Source organism: Oxyura jamaicensis, chromosome 1 (genome assembly GCF_011077185.1).
Source record: "Oxyura jamaicensis isolate SHBP4307 breed ruddy duck chromosome 1, BPBGC_Ojam_1.0, whole genome shotgun sequence".
In the NCBI taxonomy this organism is placed as follows: domain Eukaryota; kingdom Metazoa; phylum Chordata; class Aves; order Anseriformes; family Anatidae; genus Oxyura; species Oxyura jamaicensis.
In genome coordinates, this window is record NC_048893.1 from 25,819,570 (window position 1) to 25,837,309 (window position 17,740).

At 38.9% G+C, this 17,740-nt stretch overlaps 1 protein-coding gene across 5 annotated transcripts in view; it reads left to right on the plus strand.

Moving 5' to 3' along the window:
* The first annotated feature begins 6,753 nt into the window (after positions 1–6,753).
* The window catches only part of ASZ1 (ankyrin repeat, SAM and basic leucine zipper domain containing 1), a 35,287-nt gene continuing 24,300 nt past the window's right edge, over positions 6,754–17,740 (plus strand). The window contains exons 1-4 of one of the 5 annotated variants that reach the window (XM_035347017.1): positions 6,755–6,910; positions 8,463–8,556; positions 13,438–13,560; positions 17,107–17,218. In XM_035347017.1, coding sequence (XP_035202908.1) covers positions 6,794–6,910; positions 8,463–8,556; positions 13,438–13,560; positions 17,107–17,218 — 446 coding nt within the window. In that variant the 5' untranslated portion in view covers positions 6,755–6,793. Of the gene's footprint in view, positions 6,911–8,462; positions 8,557–12,251; positions 12,458–13,437; positions 13,561–15,958; positions 16,546–17,106; positions 17,219–17,740 lie in introns of those variants that run through there. The other 4 variants (XM_035346988.1, XM_035346998.1, XM_035347008.1 and 1 more) reach the window with 4 other exon arrangements.

A 17,740-nucleotide genomic window follows, 5' to 3' on the forward strand; every position in this document is an offset into this window, starting at 1 on the left:
GAAAACCTACACTTTGAGTGTTTGGTAGAAGGTTTGTGTTTACCCAGGGTCATCAACTATATAATTTTAAATTTCTGATGCCAAAATGCAAGACATAAATAAGCAACTGCAGTATGCAAGCATTATAATACAAATGGCAAAGAATTTCCATGCCATGGGTAATAGGAAGGATTCAAATGTTGTGATATTAATTAGGTGTTCAGTAAGTAGCTCCAATTGGAAGAGGAGGAAGGGAATTTTGTTCCCCTCTCCAACATCAAATTCATTCAATTATATGGAAATATAAAACTTGTCTGAAAGAACAAGTAGTTGATTGAAAAATATTATTAAAGATTTGTTCTTGGGTTTTTGGTTTGTTTGTTTTTTTATTATATTTTTTTTCATTCTGTGGGAGGGGACAGTAAAGTGTTTATCCTGGGAATGCAATTGCAAAATTTAGGAAAATAGTAGATTACAAAATTGGAAAAAGACTACTAGAGAATGCCATCCCAACTGAGCAAAGGATTGTTTTGCTGGTAAAAGTAAGGACTGTGAAGTTATAGCAGAATAATATCCTGCCGATAGGACCAAATGGCACAGCAACAACATGAGAGAAATGGGGCCCCACCACAGGAAATGCCTCTTCTCCAACCTGTGACAGATCACTTGTCCTCTTGTGACAGGTACTATCTGTTGATTAACTTCATGGGAATAGTGTTAGTACAATATGAATGTTTATTTTGAAGCAATGCCAAGTGGTAACCAAAATAAATCTTAACATATGCTTTTGAGTAGAGATACTAGCAAACAATGAAACAGCTTGGTGGACAGACAGTGCTCTTGTCTACTAGGCTATCTTTTCACAGTAAGTTAGACAAAGGGTTAATCCAAGTGTTATTACAAGTGGCTGATGAGGATATGGAAATCTATGATCCTGGATATTACTGCAAGCCACTTGGTCCTGTTTTTCCCCATTTACATTTGGATTTCAGATACATTCCATGGTAATTTGAATGATATGATTGAAGGAATGAGTATTTCAGGGAGGAACATAGGAAAGAACTACATGTGACAGAAGTAAAGCTGTTCATTGCAGAGCTTTATAGTCAGGTAATTGGGATCCCAATTTAGTTTAGTGCAAGATAAGTTCTGTAGAAAAGTTATGAAAATGAATCTGGAGAAAGTAACTGTTTGGGTAGGTTATACACCTGCATTAAGGGAGAAGAAACCATGCCTTTGATAACCTGAATAATTCCTATATATAGAACGGACAGGACTCACACTATTTTTATGATAGCGAAGTGGATAGGAACTGCTGAGAATTTTAATGTGCAAATTAGAAAGGAGATGTTTTTTAATATGCTGGTGCGTGTTGATAATCCTGAGACTTCACATACTGAAACTAATGGGACTAATAAAAGGTTTTTATAACATGAGAGCCATTATATCTATGGCAACAGCAACTTTGAATGAAGGAGCAATATCAGTGGTTAGAGACTCGGGGAAAAAAGATGCAAAGATACATAAAGTATCTTATGTAACAACATGATTCAATAAGGGCACACAAAAAAAGCTTGACTTTGGCAATATCTGTATTAGGGACTTACTAGAAGGGAAAGAACCTTGATCTGCAATCTCATTACTCATTACTTTAGAAAGCCAAACAGTCAGGGCATCCCCAGTGAAAAATTGCTCCCACCTTATGTCTTACTGGGCCAGCTCTGACAGTACCTGAAAATGATCAGAAAAGCCTCCTCAAAAGTTAGGTACTTCTGGACAAAAGTTTGGAAAGTAGAATAAGAATGCAAATATAAAACACTTGGAAACCATTGCAATCCCTTTGGACAGTTTTCCCACAGGGCACGTGGACATTCTCATTTCCAAATGTTGGAGTGTGTAATAATTTTAATTCATACCATTAGGCACGGGGCAGTGATAATTACTCTTGCACAGAAGAGTGCATGTAGAAAAGATGCTAATTTTCCTGGAAGTGATGTGATTAAAAATGAATCAGTAGCAAAGCCCAGTTAGCACATCCTCGAAATTCAGAACAGTTCCTCACAGCAGAGAAGCTGTGAGGCTGAAAGGCTCTGAATTACTGATAGCACTTTGGAGAGCCAGCATCACAGGCCTTTATGTAAAACACTAAGCAAACTCAAGCAAACCAAGTCCAAAAGGGTGGTATATGTGTGCGAGTTGTCACTATGCCCAGAGACTACTGATAGGTAGCCCAGCACTCATAAAAATAAGAGAAAATAGGGGCTTCATATGTTTTGGTAAATCAATGATAGAAAGGCAGTCTAGTATGCAAAAATCACTATTAGATTGCATGTTTTGCTACTAAAAGAGAAAAAAAAAATCAAAAAGAGGTGTTTTCTTTTTTCAGTCCATTTTCCAAGAAGCCATACTACTACATTGGTCAGAGCAAAGTAAGATTGTGGTGACTAAGAAAAATAATATATATGTAAATATACTGCAATATTAGAAAGTTTAAAATACCACTTGTTCCTATAAGCAGCCATTACTATGCACAAACATCTGAGTTTCTAAGAGACAGAAATTACTATTACAAATGGTTGTCCAAGGATCAGCAGAGAGAGAACAGGCTGAAACAGAGGAGCTACTCACCATTCAGCAACATGATAATAAAGTGGGAGTACAGCCAGTTAAGATTAAGGGGAAGAAATAGTGTAGAAAGGAGTAGAGATAGTGGAGGAATGAGGAATTTTTTAACAGAGGGGTTGGATGCAGTAGCAACAGGAATCATTCTGACACAGACTTGCTATTCAGACCAAAGTTTCTATGTTACACAGAAAGAAGCTAAACATGTGTCCGACTGACATTAAAAATATATGCCTTCAAGATCCTAATCCCTGTTCTAGTTTTTTAAGCAGTACTAAGGTAATAAGAGGTACTTTAATGATACTGACATCAAGACAGTCCTGAAAATTACCCAGGTTTACACTATACCTATGAATTCCCCACCACTTACTAGTTTATGTAGTGTCATTTTGACAATGGTTTAAGGCATCCACCTGAAAACAAACAGGTTTTATGAACAGGAAAACAGTTGGTATGCAATTTATAACCAAGCTTTTGGCAGCAGATTGAAAGTTTTACCTCACATACCATCCAGAGAGATTTCGCAAAGTGGACACGATGAACACAGCTGTAAAAAAATAAATTAACTGCAGAAAAACAGCTGAAATGAAATGCTTTCCATCTATTTCCATCTATTATAAATCCATTAGAGCAATGACTTAAAGAACTATGAATAACTCAAACTGCTGTGGTGCTGCAGCTCATAACAAAATTTCAGAATGAAAAAACTGAAACTGTTTTAATGTGAAGAGTGATTTCACAGATCATGGGAGGGACACTTGAGTGCTTTTTACAGAACAAATGCCTTACAGTCTAGGCAGTAAAAGAGGAAGTTTGTAATACTAGTCTTTCTTTATACTTGAAATACCTTAAAAAGAATAGATGCTACAGGTGTATACAAGTCTGCTGAAAAGGACAGGAACAACCTAAACTATTATGAAGTACTTTGCTTTCCATCTGTTTGGTGAATGTCGCCTGTGAAGATACAGTCAACTGTGTTACCTTATGGAACTTTTGGAACTTTTTGCAAATTATGTAAATTCCTGCCTTTAATCATGGAACTAGTATAGGTGTTTCCCATAGCTGGTACCTCACAAACCCCATGCAGTTACTGGGAAATTAGTCAATTCACTAGATCCAGAGCTAATAACCCTCTCTGGGAATGAGAATATTACAGTTAGTTACAAAGTCTTGTAATTTTTGGAGTGCCTACTAGTTGCACAAGGGCTTCTCTCCTCCTCTGCATGAATAAACTAGAGCACAAAAGGAATGGATTTAAGACCTTTTATTAGTTGTCCCACTGTCCAGTTAGGTTTTGTCAAAGTTATATCTAGCTGATGTTATTTACTGTAAAAACTTGGTGATTCTGTATCTTAATGTTACCGCAGACAGAAATTTTACAAGAATAATAATACTGTGAAGGTATAGACTGTTACACAAACTAGTAGCTGTGATTGAGAATATTACATAGAATGCCACATGTGTAAAATGCTGCTGCTGTTAAATCTCTAAATTATTGGCTGCTGCATTGCTAGTAGAACATTATTGCACTAGTTAAGGTTCACAGAGTCATTCTCTTTAAACATTTACCAATTCTGATTCTCCTCCCAAGAACACTACTTTCCCAACATCAAAGTCCTTAGATGTTTGCTGATTTCAGACCTTTTGGTCTGAAAGAGGTAATTTAACTAGTTCAAATATTTTGGTGACCATATCTGAATAAATAGCTATACATACATCGGGCCCGTGTGAGACAAAACATGAGGTATAAACCAAAATACAGAAAAAAAAAATCTGTCAACAAATGAAATCTATTCAATAGCAGAAGTCACCAAAGAAGATAAGTCAGCTGATAAATGAAAACAAGCTGAAGTATAGCCAGCAAGGAGGGTGGCTGAAGGATGATAGAGTGTATTAAAGAAATTACTTATTCACAGAAAAATACGTCCTTACAATACTGGTATTTACTGCATCCAGTGATTGCTATTCTTACTATCCACTGTAATGGTAACAGGTACACTTAATTATAGGCTGACATACAAGTACATGGAGGCAGGCTACACCTAGATTAGATATTTATTTTACAGTTAGCTTTTAGTGCCTGTTCTCATGCCCCTTGTGATACAGGAAATTATTCCGAGACATTTTCCCAGCTTGAACCGTTCTGTAATTGCCCCTGCATGTAAAATGAGTACAGCATAGCAATGAGGAAAAGATGCTGGAACTGTTCCCACCACAGTAAGTAAAAACATACTGATATTTGGTAAATATGGATGACAGCCAGAACTTACCATACTATCAACCAAAATGAAGAGTCTGCTTAGTTGAAAAATGATGTCAGACTTCACAGTGACAAATCAATTGGATTAAGAATAGTGTGAAGAGGAAGAGGGAGCATCCACATCAATGTTTGCTTTACAGTCCCAAGCAGACACACGATGACAGATTACCTGCTATAAATTTCCGCATTATCAGAACGTGCACATTTGAAACAGCTGTCAGGTGCACTGGCTGCATAGCTCTTCTGCATGGTGACATTTTGAAAGGGGTTATTTTCTGCAGTACTAAGGACTACCAGGGCTGTTACTGAAGGAGACAAGAGAGGTGGCCTTTGAAGAAGGAAGCAGCATATAGACTGCATTCAAAGTGTCAATTGTGATGTTTTAAATCGTGCATGAGATGGTACAAATAAAAGGGGGAAAAACAATAGATTTCAAGCTTTGAAGCCTGAACAAATAAATCATATGAAATACTCACAAACTAATCAACAGTACATTAAAATTAAGGAATCTATAGGTAACATAACCAGTTAAAACAACCCTCATCAGGACAACTGTAGAAGGCACGCTCAGTTGTCTTCAGCAGCAACAAATTGTACTAGCAGGGAACAGAATTCTACTAGCAAGCCCATGTTCTTTAGCACAGCTGAGCTGAAGAAAGGAAGAATATTTTGGAAGCTTCATTCTGGGTCTGGAGACTGTATTTGGGAAGACTGGTGGGCCCATTTTAGATCCAAAGAAATTAGATGACTAGGCCATAAATTCTGCTGGCTACAAAAATATTTAATCCAGTAAATGTTATCGATCACACCATGATTCTCTTTGCGTGCCTGTGATTTTATAACACTGTATGTGTTTTAAGCATGACCCTAATTAACCTGCAAATTCCCAATACGGTGACAGTCAACTTACATATTGCACTGTAGTTTACGAAAATTTAAAAATGAAGAAATACCTACAATATAAGTAACATTTTGGTTGCAAGGAATTTCCCCAAAATTACACTTGTACACTCTCATAGGTTCAAAGACTGTGTTAAATATTCCACATGAGCATCTACCTCCTCACCAAGAACAGCCTTTTTCTTTTCTGTTCTCCTTCATTACGTGAAATACCAAATTCATTTTGGACTCGGGCAAGGTCTGCACTAAGCTCGAAGTGCAGTTTTGCTTATGGATGAAATACAAACCATTGTTCCTCATCTGTTTTTCAAGTGGCTTCATGTGAACCTTGTAATGGATGTGACATGATGATCTCTTATGAAACATAGCTGCAGATCTGAAATGGGAATTATTGTAACGAATGGGAATTATTGTACACGAAGGGAGAAGGGAGCGAGGTGAATGCTCATCACGGTCCGTGTGGCCACCGCTCATCCTTCCCCTCCGAACCGCCAAGCCGTAGGTTTTGGTATGGTGACGGCACCTGCGCACACACCGCCAATGGGACTGACTGCTGCCACATCACACGAGCCGACTTTTTAAATGTGTATAAATGATGACAGAAACAAGAGAAAAGTTTTATTATTTTTTATTTCCCTCAGATTTAAGCTACTTCATTATCACGGATGCGGAAGGACATCATACCTTGCCTTACCGCGTCACCCCACAACCCTACAAAACCGCTGAACCACGCTACCACGCTACCACGTTACGCTCCCCCGTCCTTATAACCCCGAGGGCACCCACTTCCCCTCCCGCTGCTGCCGGGTCCCCACCGCCACCGCCCAGCTCCCCCCTTCCCCTCAGGGGCCACACGAGGGCTCCCTGCTCCCCCCCGGACCCCTCCCGCAGCCCCGGGGCCGCTCCGCCCCACCTCACGTAGCGCGGGAAGGCGGCGCGGCCACGTGACCCGCTGGGCCCCTCTCTCCTTCCCCAGGCGACGTCGGTCGGGCGCGTGCTGCGCGAGGCCGCCATTTCGCGAGGGGCGCCGCCATGTCGCGGGGCTCCGCCGCATCGTGGGGCGCTCGCGTGGCGGCGGGGTGCGACGAGGACTTCGACAGCGACGACGACGACTGCTGGGATATCGGCGTCCCGGGGGACGAGTCGCAGGTGGGGAGAGGCCTCGCCGCTGTCGGAGCCTTCTTCCAGCCGGGGCCGGGTGGCGGCTGAGGGGAGAGGGCTTGAGACCACCCCCGTCTCTGTTGCGGGTGTTTTTTTTTTTTAGCAGAGCGGCGGTGGAACACGCTTGGTCTAGGCATACAAAACCTGGATTTTGAGGGGTTGGCTTCTTACATAAAATCTTAGGGTTTCTTTCAAATGCTTCTTCTGCTTACTGATGTCAGACCATAGTCACTTTTCCCACGTGAGAATGAATCTGAAAGAGACCTGAGGCCTAGAAAGCTGGTGTATGTTTTAAATCTCTTAATCTGTTTCTTCCTAATGTGAAGACGTAAGAGGTTTATGGCGTCTGATAATCGTGAGGCATTTGATAGTGTGAGGCAAAAGGAGGCCCCAAATGGCTTTTTCTCGTGGCTGGAGGTGGAAAATGGAAGTAAGGTGAAAATTAGCAGTACTCTGCTAAAGGTTACAGTCAATTTTTCAGCGGCCTTGATCTTTAAATCAAGGTTCCTACCCAAAGATATACGTCACGTTCCCACCCAAAGATATGCGTCATCTGGAAGTTGATGGTTGAGTAAAAATAAGCCTAAATTAATTTATGGACTGTTTGCTATCACTGATTGTCTCTACATTAATTAGTTACAAAGATCTCTGCAAAAAGTGTGAGAAAGACTACAGTATGCTGGGGGAAATCGTATAATTCTGAGTTTTTGTGATACAGCTTCAAAATTTACCATGAAATTCGATTTCTGACTATACACTTTATTGTCAACAAAGAAACTAGTGAATATTCCTGGGTTTATTGGTGTATGTAATCAGTTATAATTGGGATAATCCCAGCAGCAATCTGCACCTGCAGCTTTACTTTAGAACAAATCTGTGATGCTTCTGTGGAAGGAACTTGAGTCAGGCAACTGCTTGAATCGTAAACCAGTCCTTTGGTCAAATCATTTTTTAGCCAACTCGTTTATGATGAAGCAATTACAAGTCTTTTGCCACCACAGGATTAGGAGGGGATAACATTAACTCTTCCCAGCCATGAAAACTCTGGGCTGTGCCACACAGCTAGTCATTGTGCTACGCTGCCCTGCATTGCAGTTTTAGTTTCCAATTATATTAGTTTTAATGTTTTTTAATGCTGTGCTTCATAGCAAGTGAAATGTACAAAAAAAAAGGTAAAGAAATGTGTTGCAATATTGTTTTAGGAGCAAAATATGAAAAGGAGTCTTAATTGAAATAACACAGCATTAAGAAAACCTGCAAACACTGTAGGAGGATAGCACATCTGTTGAGAAGGAAGATACCTGCATTTTCAGAGAATGGAACCTTTCTGAGAAGGTCATCTTAAAACTTTTTTTATAGTTGAGCCCACGCAGGTCTACAGAGGTGGAAGAAGTAAAGTCTTAACGACACTTTTCTTCTTCCACTTCTCTGTGTTGTCCTTGCAGAGATCATCAGTGCTTTTATACTGAAATCAAGCTGTAGTTGATAGCTTGAAACAGTTATCATGTTTTGACTTAATTTTTCTTTGTCTGTCTATCAGTTGGAGGAAATGGTGGAGTTAGACAAGAAGGATGCGTTCAAGAAAGCTCTGGTTCACGGTGACGTGCCTTTGATTGAAGAACTCTTAAACTCAGGTAATTAAAGTTATTTATGAATTTGAATACATTTACTTGAACTTGGAAAGAATTCTAAAGCTTTGAAGTTTCTAGTTTCAAAGTAACATCTTGGGTCAATATAGGAATAAGTGGATATTTCCAATATGGGATATAAACTCTTAGTATAAAGATGAAATTGCTCTTCTTGGTTGCTCAGCATGATGCATTTCTGCAAGCTCCTTCTAATTTATATTTAATTTTGTCAGTCAAAACTCCTGAAAACTGAGAAAGCTGTAACGTGTGAGCAATTACATAAGGTGTTTCTTTGTTTTCAGATGTGTCTTTAACCTGAAAATATCTACCACAAACACTGAACTTGAGGTTGCTTAAATTGAGAGTGAGGGTTGAGTGGGTATTCTTTACCTTGTTGTTGTACTTTGGAGGTTGCGAAGAAGGAACTACATTAGCTTTTTTATTTATTTTATTTTTTTGTGCTTTCCCTGTTTGAAAATGTCATGTTCTTCTCATGCACAGCACTGTTAAATTTGTGGCATGTGTCATTTGTAGTACCTTAATTTTCACAAGTGCCACGTTTAATACCATACTACCTGGTACGTGGCAATATCAGCTGGAGAAAGATCTTGTGATTCCAAAAGGTCTAATAGCATTTATGTGGCATTTGTCACTAAAAAGTAGTTTGTCCTGACACTAAAAGCTTTTCTCCCTGATCTGTTACTGGGTATTTCTCTGTAATGTGTTTCTGCTATTCAGTGTTAGGAGGATTGGACTTACTGAAGCATCCAGAGACATCAGAAGCTGCATAGCTGAGGTGACCTGCCTAGAGATAATTATCAGGAAGTTTTGCTTCAACAAGCAAGCAGAATAAGTAGCTGTGAGCTTGCTCTCTTACAAAATGTGTCTTACGGCTGGAAGAAAGTATTTTTTTCAGTTAGCAATGGGTTTTTCTGAGTTTTAAATTGGTGACATTACTTTCCCTTCTAGGAGAAGACTTTCTCACCACAGTGGGGAATAATTTTATTTTAAATCAGTATTAACTCAAAGCTAATGCACAGGTTGAAACACGGTTTGTGAACACTGTATGAAACATATCTTCTGTCTTGCATTGAAAAAATCTGTTCTCGTGTAGAGTTCTTAGTGATACGTGTGCATTAGATTGCTTAGTTGTTTTGTTACGGTTAGCCACTCCTAACTGCTTATTCAGCAAAACAGTAATAGCTGAGATCAAACCTTCTTGTGTTGATGCTTGCCACATAATGAGCTGTTCTAGACATTTGGAAGGTCAAAATTCCTGTAGTCCAGCATCCTGTCCCCTAAAATGCACAAAGCAGTGAGTGTTATGAGAGAGTCTGTAAATTCCCTGAGATTATGATTAATTTTTGACACATCCAGTATAGTCTCCGCAGAGCAGTGGAACATAATGCCTCTCTGAAGAAAGGTAACATTGTTCTTCAGAGGATTAGTGCTTAGTCAGATGAAATCTTTGTCTCCGAAGTTGCCTTTAGTTTATGTTCAGTAGAGCTTGCAGAAGGCATGCTACCAGCACTCTACCAAGCTCCAGGTTTGTGTTGGAAGTGGATTTCCTAGCAACAGTTACGGACGTTCTTTCAGGTAGAACAAGAACATGCTGTCTTCTGGCTTGCATAGCAATTGCTCCAAGAATCCGTGGTGCTGAGGCAGTTTCATAGAGCTCCTTCAGGAGATGGACAAGTCTTCTCTAATCTCTCCTGTAAAGTACTAAAGTACTAAGAACAGTTTCCTGAAGTGTGTGTCACAAAGTAATGCAAGCAAGTAGAAGGTGCGGTGGTGACTCTAACTGGCATTTTGGTCTGCTTTGGGAGGAAAATATTTAATACTGTATAATCCCATTTCCTTAAATGGGACTAGAAGTTAAGGCCTTGTGACAGTTCAGGCTGATCAGAGATAGAACTACAGCCACTCCTTCCTTGTTTTCGGCAGGCTGTTCCACACCTGTCTTTGCATGCTTGTTGGAGCTCATCTGATCTTGTGCGAGGTGGTTCAGACAACTAAAGTAATAGTAAATTACGTAGGGGAGGGTGGGGAATGAATAATTTTTTGGCCAGTTCAGGACTTTGAACTGAGAACCATTGATGGCCCAGCAGCAGGAGACGGCAGCGCTATTTAACTTAGTACAATACCTTCAAGGTATTGTGGAACCACAGCAATAACTGTTGACAGACTTATATCAATTCTTCTATTAGAAAAGAAGTCTTCTACTACGTTGTTTTAGAAGTTATCCCTCAAACAAACTGAGACGGAATATGAATGGATTCTAATAGTAGAAGCGGTTCTTAAACTAAGAGCCTTTCAGCACCTTATTTTTTTTGTATCATCCATGGAATTAATTACCATGAAAAGGTATATGCAGAACTTGATCATAGTTCTTCAGGCATGACCTTGTTAAACTTTCTGAATTCAAGGTTGCATTTTTCTCTCTGAAAATAGCCTTTCTACCGTTATTGTTACTAGCCACAATCAACGAAATGCCTGAACGAGGTACCAGAGAAGCTGTACTAAGGTGTGCGAGTGGGTGTGTGATCCTGAGCAAAGATCAAGGCAGACTAACCAGTGAGTGAAGTGTGAGGCAGGGGGGTGCGTGTGTGGGTGTATAGACCTCTGTTTGGACAGAGGGGGGAGCAGGATGAGGCCATTGATGCTGTGTTCACATGAGCGCTCTGTGTGTCTGTCTGAATATGTCTGTGGGGCTGGTGGCGTCTGCGTGGTCTGTGTGTGTGCCTGCTGGGCATACACACAGCCTTGGTACTGGTTGGACCTGGGAACATGGAGCTGCAGTAGGCTTACCTCTCTGGCTGGCTGATCTGGCCTCGTTTTTCCCTAAACCTTTTTTTTTGTCCCTGGGCTTCATTGTTGCCTTATAGGACTTATTAAAGGCCTTTCTAATAACAAATGAGCATTTGAAAACAGCTCATGCAATGGGAGAGTTGGAGTAGTAACTAGCAGGGAATTTTTTTGGTTCAGTCAACGACTCCTTATAACCATGCAGCCAAGCAGCCAGGTAAGTGTCTTGGTACTATTGTAGTTGTCCTTTCTCTATCTTCCTCTAACAGTCTGCATTGTGACTTCCACAGTCCATAAATGCTTCAAGGCACTCACTAGAAAGACAGCAGCAGACCATGTGTGACAGGTTGTAATGCAGCTTTGATATTTCAAAGCTGCATTGCAAAAAAAAAAAAAAAAAAAAGACCATTCTACCTTTAAAACTTAGGAAAAGCACCAGCAATCTGGCCGATACTGTCCGCTATATATGCAAAGATAGCAGTGAGGAAAACACTTTCTCGGGTGTTCTAGTACATCTGTATGCCTGCTAAGTAGGTCTTTTGCCATTATTGTTTAAATACTTAGTAAAAAGCTCTGTATGGGAGCTCTAGTTACTTGGACTGCTTTTCCTCTAAAGAGGGAAAGTGACTTCTTAATGCTGAGTGCCAGCTTTCTGATACTCCTTCCCTAGTGGTGTTAGTTCAGTGGGCTGTGGGATATCAAACTTACTAGATACTTGAAGTGACTTGTCTTCAAGGAAGGTCAGATGTGACTGCTGAGCGACTGGCAGTCCTCACCCACAGTTACTGGCTTGCCTCGTAGAACTTGGCTGTGGGCCTCAGTGAAGCGTTTGGTAAACTGCAAACAGGAATGCTGTGGCATTAAAGATTGCAGCTAGTGTGTATGCATTACTGAAAAGATTTGACCATAGCTTCTGTGGCTTGCAGGTGTTAGAGTGCTTCAAAACCTGGCATTCATTGAATGCTTCCTCTTTATTGATTAAAACTCCTGGTCTTAAACAGTTGAAGAATCAATTGCAGAGCAGTGACTTTCTACTCTCAGCTTTAATGGCTTCATGTTGATACAATGAGCACCTCTTTGACAAGCTATCTAGGCAGGGAAAGTAAATAACACGTTCTTCATGAAAAGGTTTGTGTGTAGCTTGACTGTCACAAATTTCTTAGGACAGTGCTTTCTACAACTTCCTCTTGTAAAGAAATATATTGAGTAATCCATAATCACTGTTGGACTAACATGGAATCAGCTGATGGCAACCCAGTGCTGTAGAGGAAATAATATGTGATGGATGAATGAAGGGATGTTTTCTCTTATTGCAAAAATCTATAAAGATTTTTATTTGAAAGTTGTCACATGAGTTGCTGGCTCTGGTACTTCGTGTTTGGTGAATTTGGGAGGACAGTCTGGCCAATTTCTTATTAGCCACAGAAGAGGCTGTGGCCATTATACAGACTAACAGACAAAGCTGGAGATTGTTACTGAATCTTGCATTATCTTATCTTAGAATCATAGGATGGTTTGGGTTGGAAGAGACCATAAATTATATTTCTTTGGAGATAATATTTTCATAGTACTGAACACAAAACTGGTATCTGCAGCTTAGCTGTATTGGAAGACAGATAATGAAAGGAGCCATGAAGCAGGAAAACCCTAGTCAGTATTGTCCTAATAGTATGACAAGCACGTTGCTTCCACAGCAGCCCATTTGGCTTGGTAAGAATAAAAATTTGGGGGTTTAGATTGAGAAAAGCTGTAGCACTAAAGTGAAGAAAACAGATTATGTGCACTTCTCTGAAATTAATTTGCAGTTAAATTCTTTATTAAAATTTTTATAAATATTTTTCTATTGTGCTTAACTACTTGGATTGAGTACTGGGCTTCCTTGGGGTCAGTTCCAAAAGTTGTTTTCTGGTATTCCATATAAATATGTATTTAAAAAACAAAAATGGTATGAGAGGCTTTTCTTTCCAAAGGACTAAGTGGAAACTGTGTAACCTTCATAAGAATACATATTTGAATAAGATTCATAAACTGTATCTTTATTTTGGTGTAATTTTAAAATTTTAGTATCATAAATTTTGACAGGTATAAGCATAGAATCTAGCTTTCAGTTTGGATGGACTCCCCTGATGTGTGCTGCAAGCGTGGCTGATTTTGCAGTGGTACGTCTTCTTCTGGACAGAGGTGCCAACGCGTGCTTTGAAATAGGTAAGATGTGAATAAAAATAGTGGCCGGTACCCTTCTATACCAGATGTTGTCTTTTTATTCTCTTTCTATAAAGAGAGAAAAAAATAAAATTTCATAATGGAACTGGGATATAGTCCAGATTTTCCAATTATAAAGTAAAAGTAGAAGTTTTAAAGTAAAAAATATATTTTTGTATCTCATCTGGATTCATCTGATGGATATCCTTATTCTCTCTCTCTCTCTTTCTCTTACTCTGTCTTCCCTACCACCTCCTGATCCCCAAGTACATTTTTAAATATTGTATGTGAAAATAACCTGTTCAAGAATTCTAGGATGAGGTTGTAGAGTTAAAACTTCCTTTGTTTGATCCTGTTATGAACTATGTACATGCAGAAAACAGCAAGAATCCTGAATTCATGAAATAAATTCATGATGATGATGTTGTTTCATCCCTTCTAAATCTAACAGAAGTGCTCTTTTCCTATAAAATGTTATTCTTTTGTTCAGATTTCCGGGCAGTTACGTGCAATAGATTCATCTATAAGGCCATAGATGCTTCTCCCACTGCAGTTGTTTGCTTTTTGCTCTCCAGCCACTCATTGTTATGCCAGTTGACTTGCTCATGTGATTGCACTGTATCTTGTTTCAGACCAAAGTAATAAATAAGCACTAGTTTTTAGGTTAATGATGGGTTTTGATTTTTATATTATAAATGACTACACCCTAACAATCAGAAGAGTAGGTCAGATGTCAGGTCTGCAAGATGGTGACTAACACTAATTCTCTTCTCTGGCATTAACTGAAGAAATAATGTGCTTACATTAGTAGCTGTCCAGTTAATGAGAAACTACTGTAGACTCCTCTAAAACTGGAGCAAAAGTTTTTTATTAAGTGAAAATTACTCTTCAGTGTGTTGCTAGATCAGGGTTTTTGGCAAGAGTTTAGTGGAACTTCTAGATACTACTAGTTCCTCTCTGTTTTTACAGCTCATTAATAACTCTATCCTGCTTCAACTGTAGTGTTTTTCTTCTGTTTCATTATGTTGGAAAACTTAACCAAGCTCAAGAAAAGACATTGCTATACAGAAGAAACTGATGAAACATGTTACCATGATGTACAAAAAAATGGTGATCTTATTGTCCAGTAGACTGGCAGTATTTGTAACAGAAGTAGTAGACTGCAGTGCAGGTGGTACGAATCTAGGTATTAAAATTTTCTTCTTAGGAGCTGATCAGTCTGAGATTAGAGTAGATTGCCTGCACCAAGACAGTTATGCCTTCAAATTACTGTCCTTAGCCAGTGTCAGAGGACTTCCATGTGGCTGCCTGCAGTTCATGCCTGTCCCATGTTTATGGTTGTAGAGAGCTATAAATTGGGCAGAAACTTCTATGGCTAGCATTTTCAGCCATCCAGTTAACCAACATGCATTTTTTCACAGTGTGACCAGTTGTGTTTGCCCAAAGTTGCACCTTGCTGGGATCAGGTTTCTCAGCTTGTTTCCTTGCTGTTTTGTGTGGTGCAACAGTAGCTAGGGCACAGCACAGCAGAGTATTGTCTTGCCAGGAACAGTCTTGCAAGCCATTAATTGATTCAGGTCAAGCCAAATGTGTTCAGTACAGCTATACCACCCTTAGTCGTACTAAATGTCATCAGTCCTGGTTGTTCTGTTTGAGCTGGCAATCACTAGAGTGATCCCATACTAGTAATGTTATAACCTTATAATCCTAATATAGCTCTACCCTTAATCACCTTTTGTCACATTTTAGTTATTCTTTGTAAGCTACTTGCTTAATTTCAACCTAATAGTGGAATGAATTTTGGTAGTCATGAAGAATAAGGAGCTAATGGTAGAATTTGCTGTGTGGTGGGATCAGAATGTAGCATCTTGAAGGAGTAAGTTCAATGTCTGTTTTTTTTTTTTTTTCCAACTAGCCTGACCACAGACTAATCTTTTTTGCAGACTTACCTTTTTTTTTTTTCTGTGCAGAAGAGAAACCTGAGTGTTCTAAGGTGTTTCTTCTGCTCTTGCTTATGTATGACCTGTAGGTAGGCCAGCAGAAATCAACTTCCTACCCTTTATCACTACCTTAACTATTGAATATAACTACAGTTTCTTCTTAAATGTAATTCCCAGATTAATGATGTTTATTGCTATCTTCTGTTCAAAGTCCAGCCAGCTTTCAGGTCATGTTATAATTGATGACCAGTTTAAATGTGTAGAGTAAGAATCTGTTAATGAATGAAATTATTTACTGGAAAGTTAATTACTTACCATTAAGGAGTTCGAGTGACCCTATGAAACTTAATTTTTCATTTAATAAACTGATTTATGTGTTCTACAACTTCTGTATGAGAAGGTTGAAAGTTACAGGTTGGTCTGTATTAAAACTAGGTGAATTTAAACACAAACCTGGGTCTTAAGTTGGAGGAGTCAAAGACAAGAAGTTGTGAGAAGCAAAGAAAGTAGAGGAGATTGGAGTGAAGTATATAAACTTCTCAAGTTTGAGTGCAAAAAATATCTGATCCCTTTTGAAGAATAAAGGTGCTAGTGCATACACAGTCCTAAGATTTCTACAAGAAAGTTAGAAAATATGTCGTAACACTTCAAGGATTGGTCTGAAGTATGTACAGTTAAAATTATGCTTGTTTAATTGCTGAAGGCGTGTTTGAACTTGTATGTAAGTTTGTGCAATAAGCAAAGTGGGCAATTGTTCAAATGGTAGTCTTCTAAGCCAGAGAGCTCACAAAGGTCCTTGAGGTGTGATGCTTCCCATCTGTAGCAGAAAAATAGGAAGGATCTCCCCTGTTCTGTGGGCAAACAGCCATGGTGTACAGTTCTGATCCATGAGTAAAGGTGGCATGTAACACCCAGCTGGCTTTGGAGCTGGAGGATATAAATACACTGGTTCCTCATGATGAGTTTTTACGTGTTGTGGATATGGATTTAAAGAACATTCTTCCTTTTGCCATCTTCTTCCTGCCACTACTGCACAATAGTAGTGTAGGTTTGTAAACTGGTTTCTTTTTCCTTCATCCCTTCAATAAAGCCTTGTTACTTGAACTGTCCTTTGTATGGACCTCTGTTCTCCCTAAAATTGATGTTTCTATGTGTTGTTTTTTTTTTAAAAAAAGTTTCATGCACTTTTTAATAAAATTGCAGTTAACTTCCTGTAAGATGTTTCTTCACTTGACTGTGTTTTAGGGAGAGGTAGGGAGGAACAGGGAATGAATCTCCTGGTGTGGACCAAGATTTTAGAAACATACCTAAACTTAAGCTCCTGCAGTTTTTTGTTTTTTTTTTTTACCACTACCTAAGTAAGCATCCTCACCTTCAGTAGTGGTTGGTACTCTGCTAGTCTCATTCAATTCTGTCTTCTCTTTTTAGACGTCTTTATCTTAGCTGGTAATTCTAGTGACTTTGGAAGAAAAACAAGTTTCATACCTTTTTAAAAATATCTTAGTTTATCAGAAAGTGATAAATGTAGCAAAGCTTTTAAAGGAACTTCTGGATTAGCATAGTATTTGACTTTGTGTATGCAGTTCTCTAACTGTAAGTTTCCAAACAGATAAGTACACAGTGCTGATGGCAGCATGTGCTGCTCATGCTTCAGAGGAAAACATCTTGAAGACTGTAGAACTACTATTGTCAAGGAATGTCGACCCTAACCTTACTTGCAGGTACAGAAAAAAAGTATGTGAACGCTCTGTATTATGTAATATTACTGTAGAGACATTTTTAGACTTAGTTGTTACCACTTAGATGATGTTTACTTCATTAGCTTTTTGTAACTTGGCTGCTCTCTGTATATACGGAAAGATTAGTGTGCAGGTGTTTTTTCTTCTAGTATAGTTATTCACCTGAGTGTGTGATCAATTTTATCAACTTTAAGTGTATGTTTTTTGTATTTGTTTTGTACTGCTTTTTTTTAAGATAATTATTTTAATCCTTTCAGTTGACAATAGTGAAAGCACAAGAAATACATCCTTTGCCTTTCCCAAATTGTATTTCTTATTCTGTATAAGGATGTGGGTTAACCCATCAGTTAATTCTTTATTTAAATTCAGGCTTTGCCTTTGAGCTTTTTGTGATTACCTAGCTATATTCCTTTCACAGATTCCTATGGAAAAAGTAAACTTCTCTGTAAATAAAACACAGGTATTCTAGTGCAAGCAAGCTTTAATCTCCTTTTAAAAAAAGAG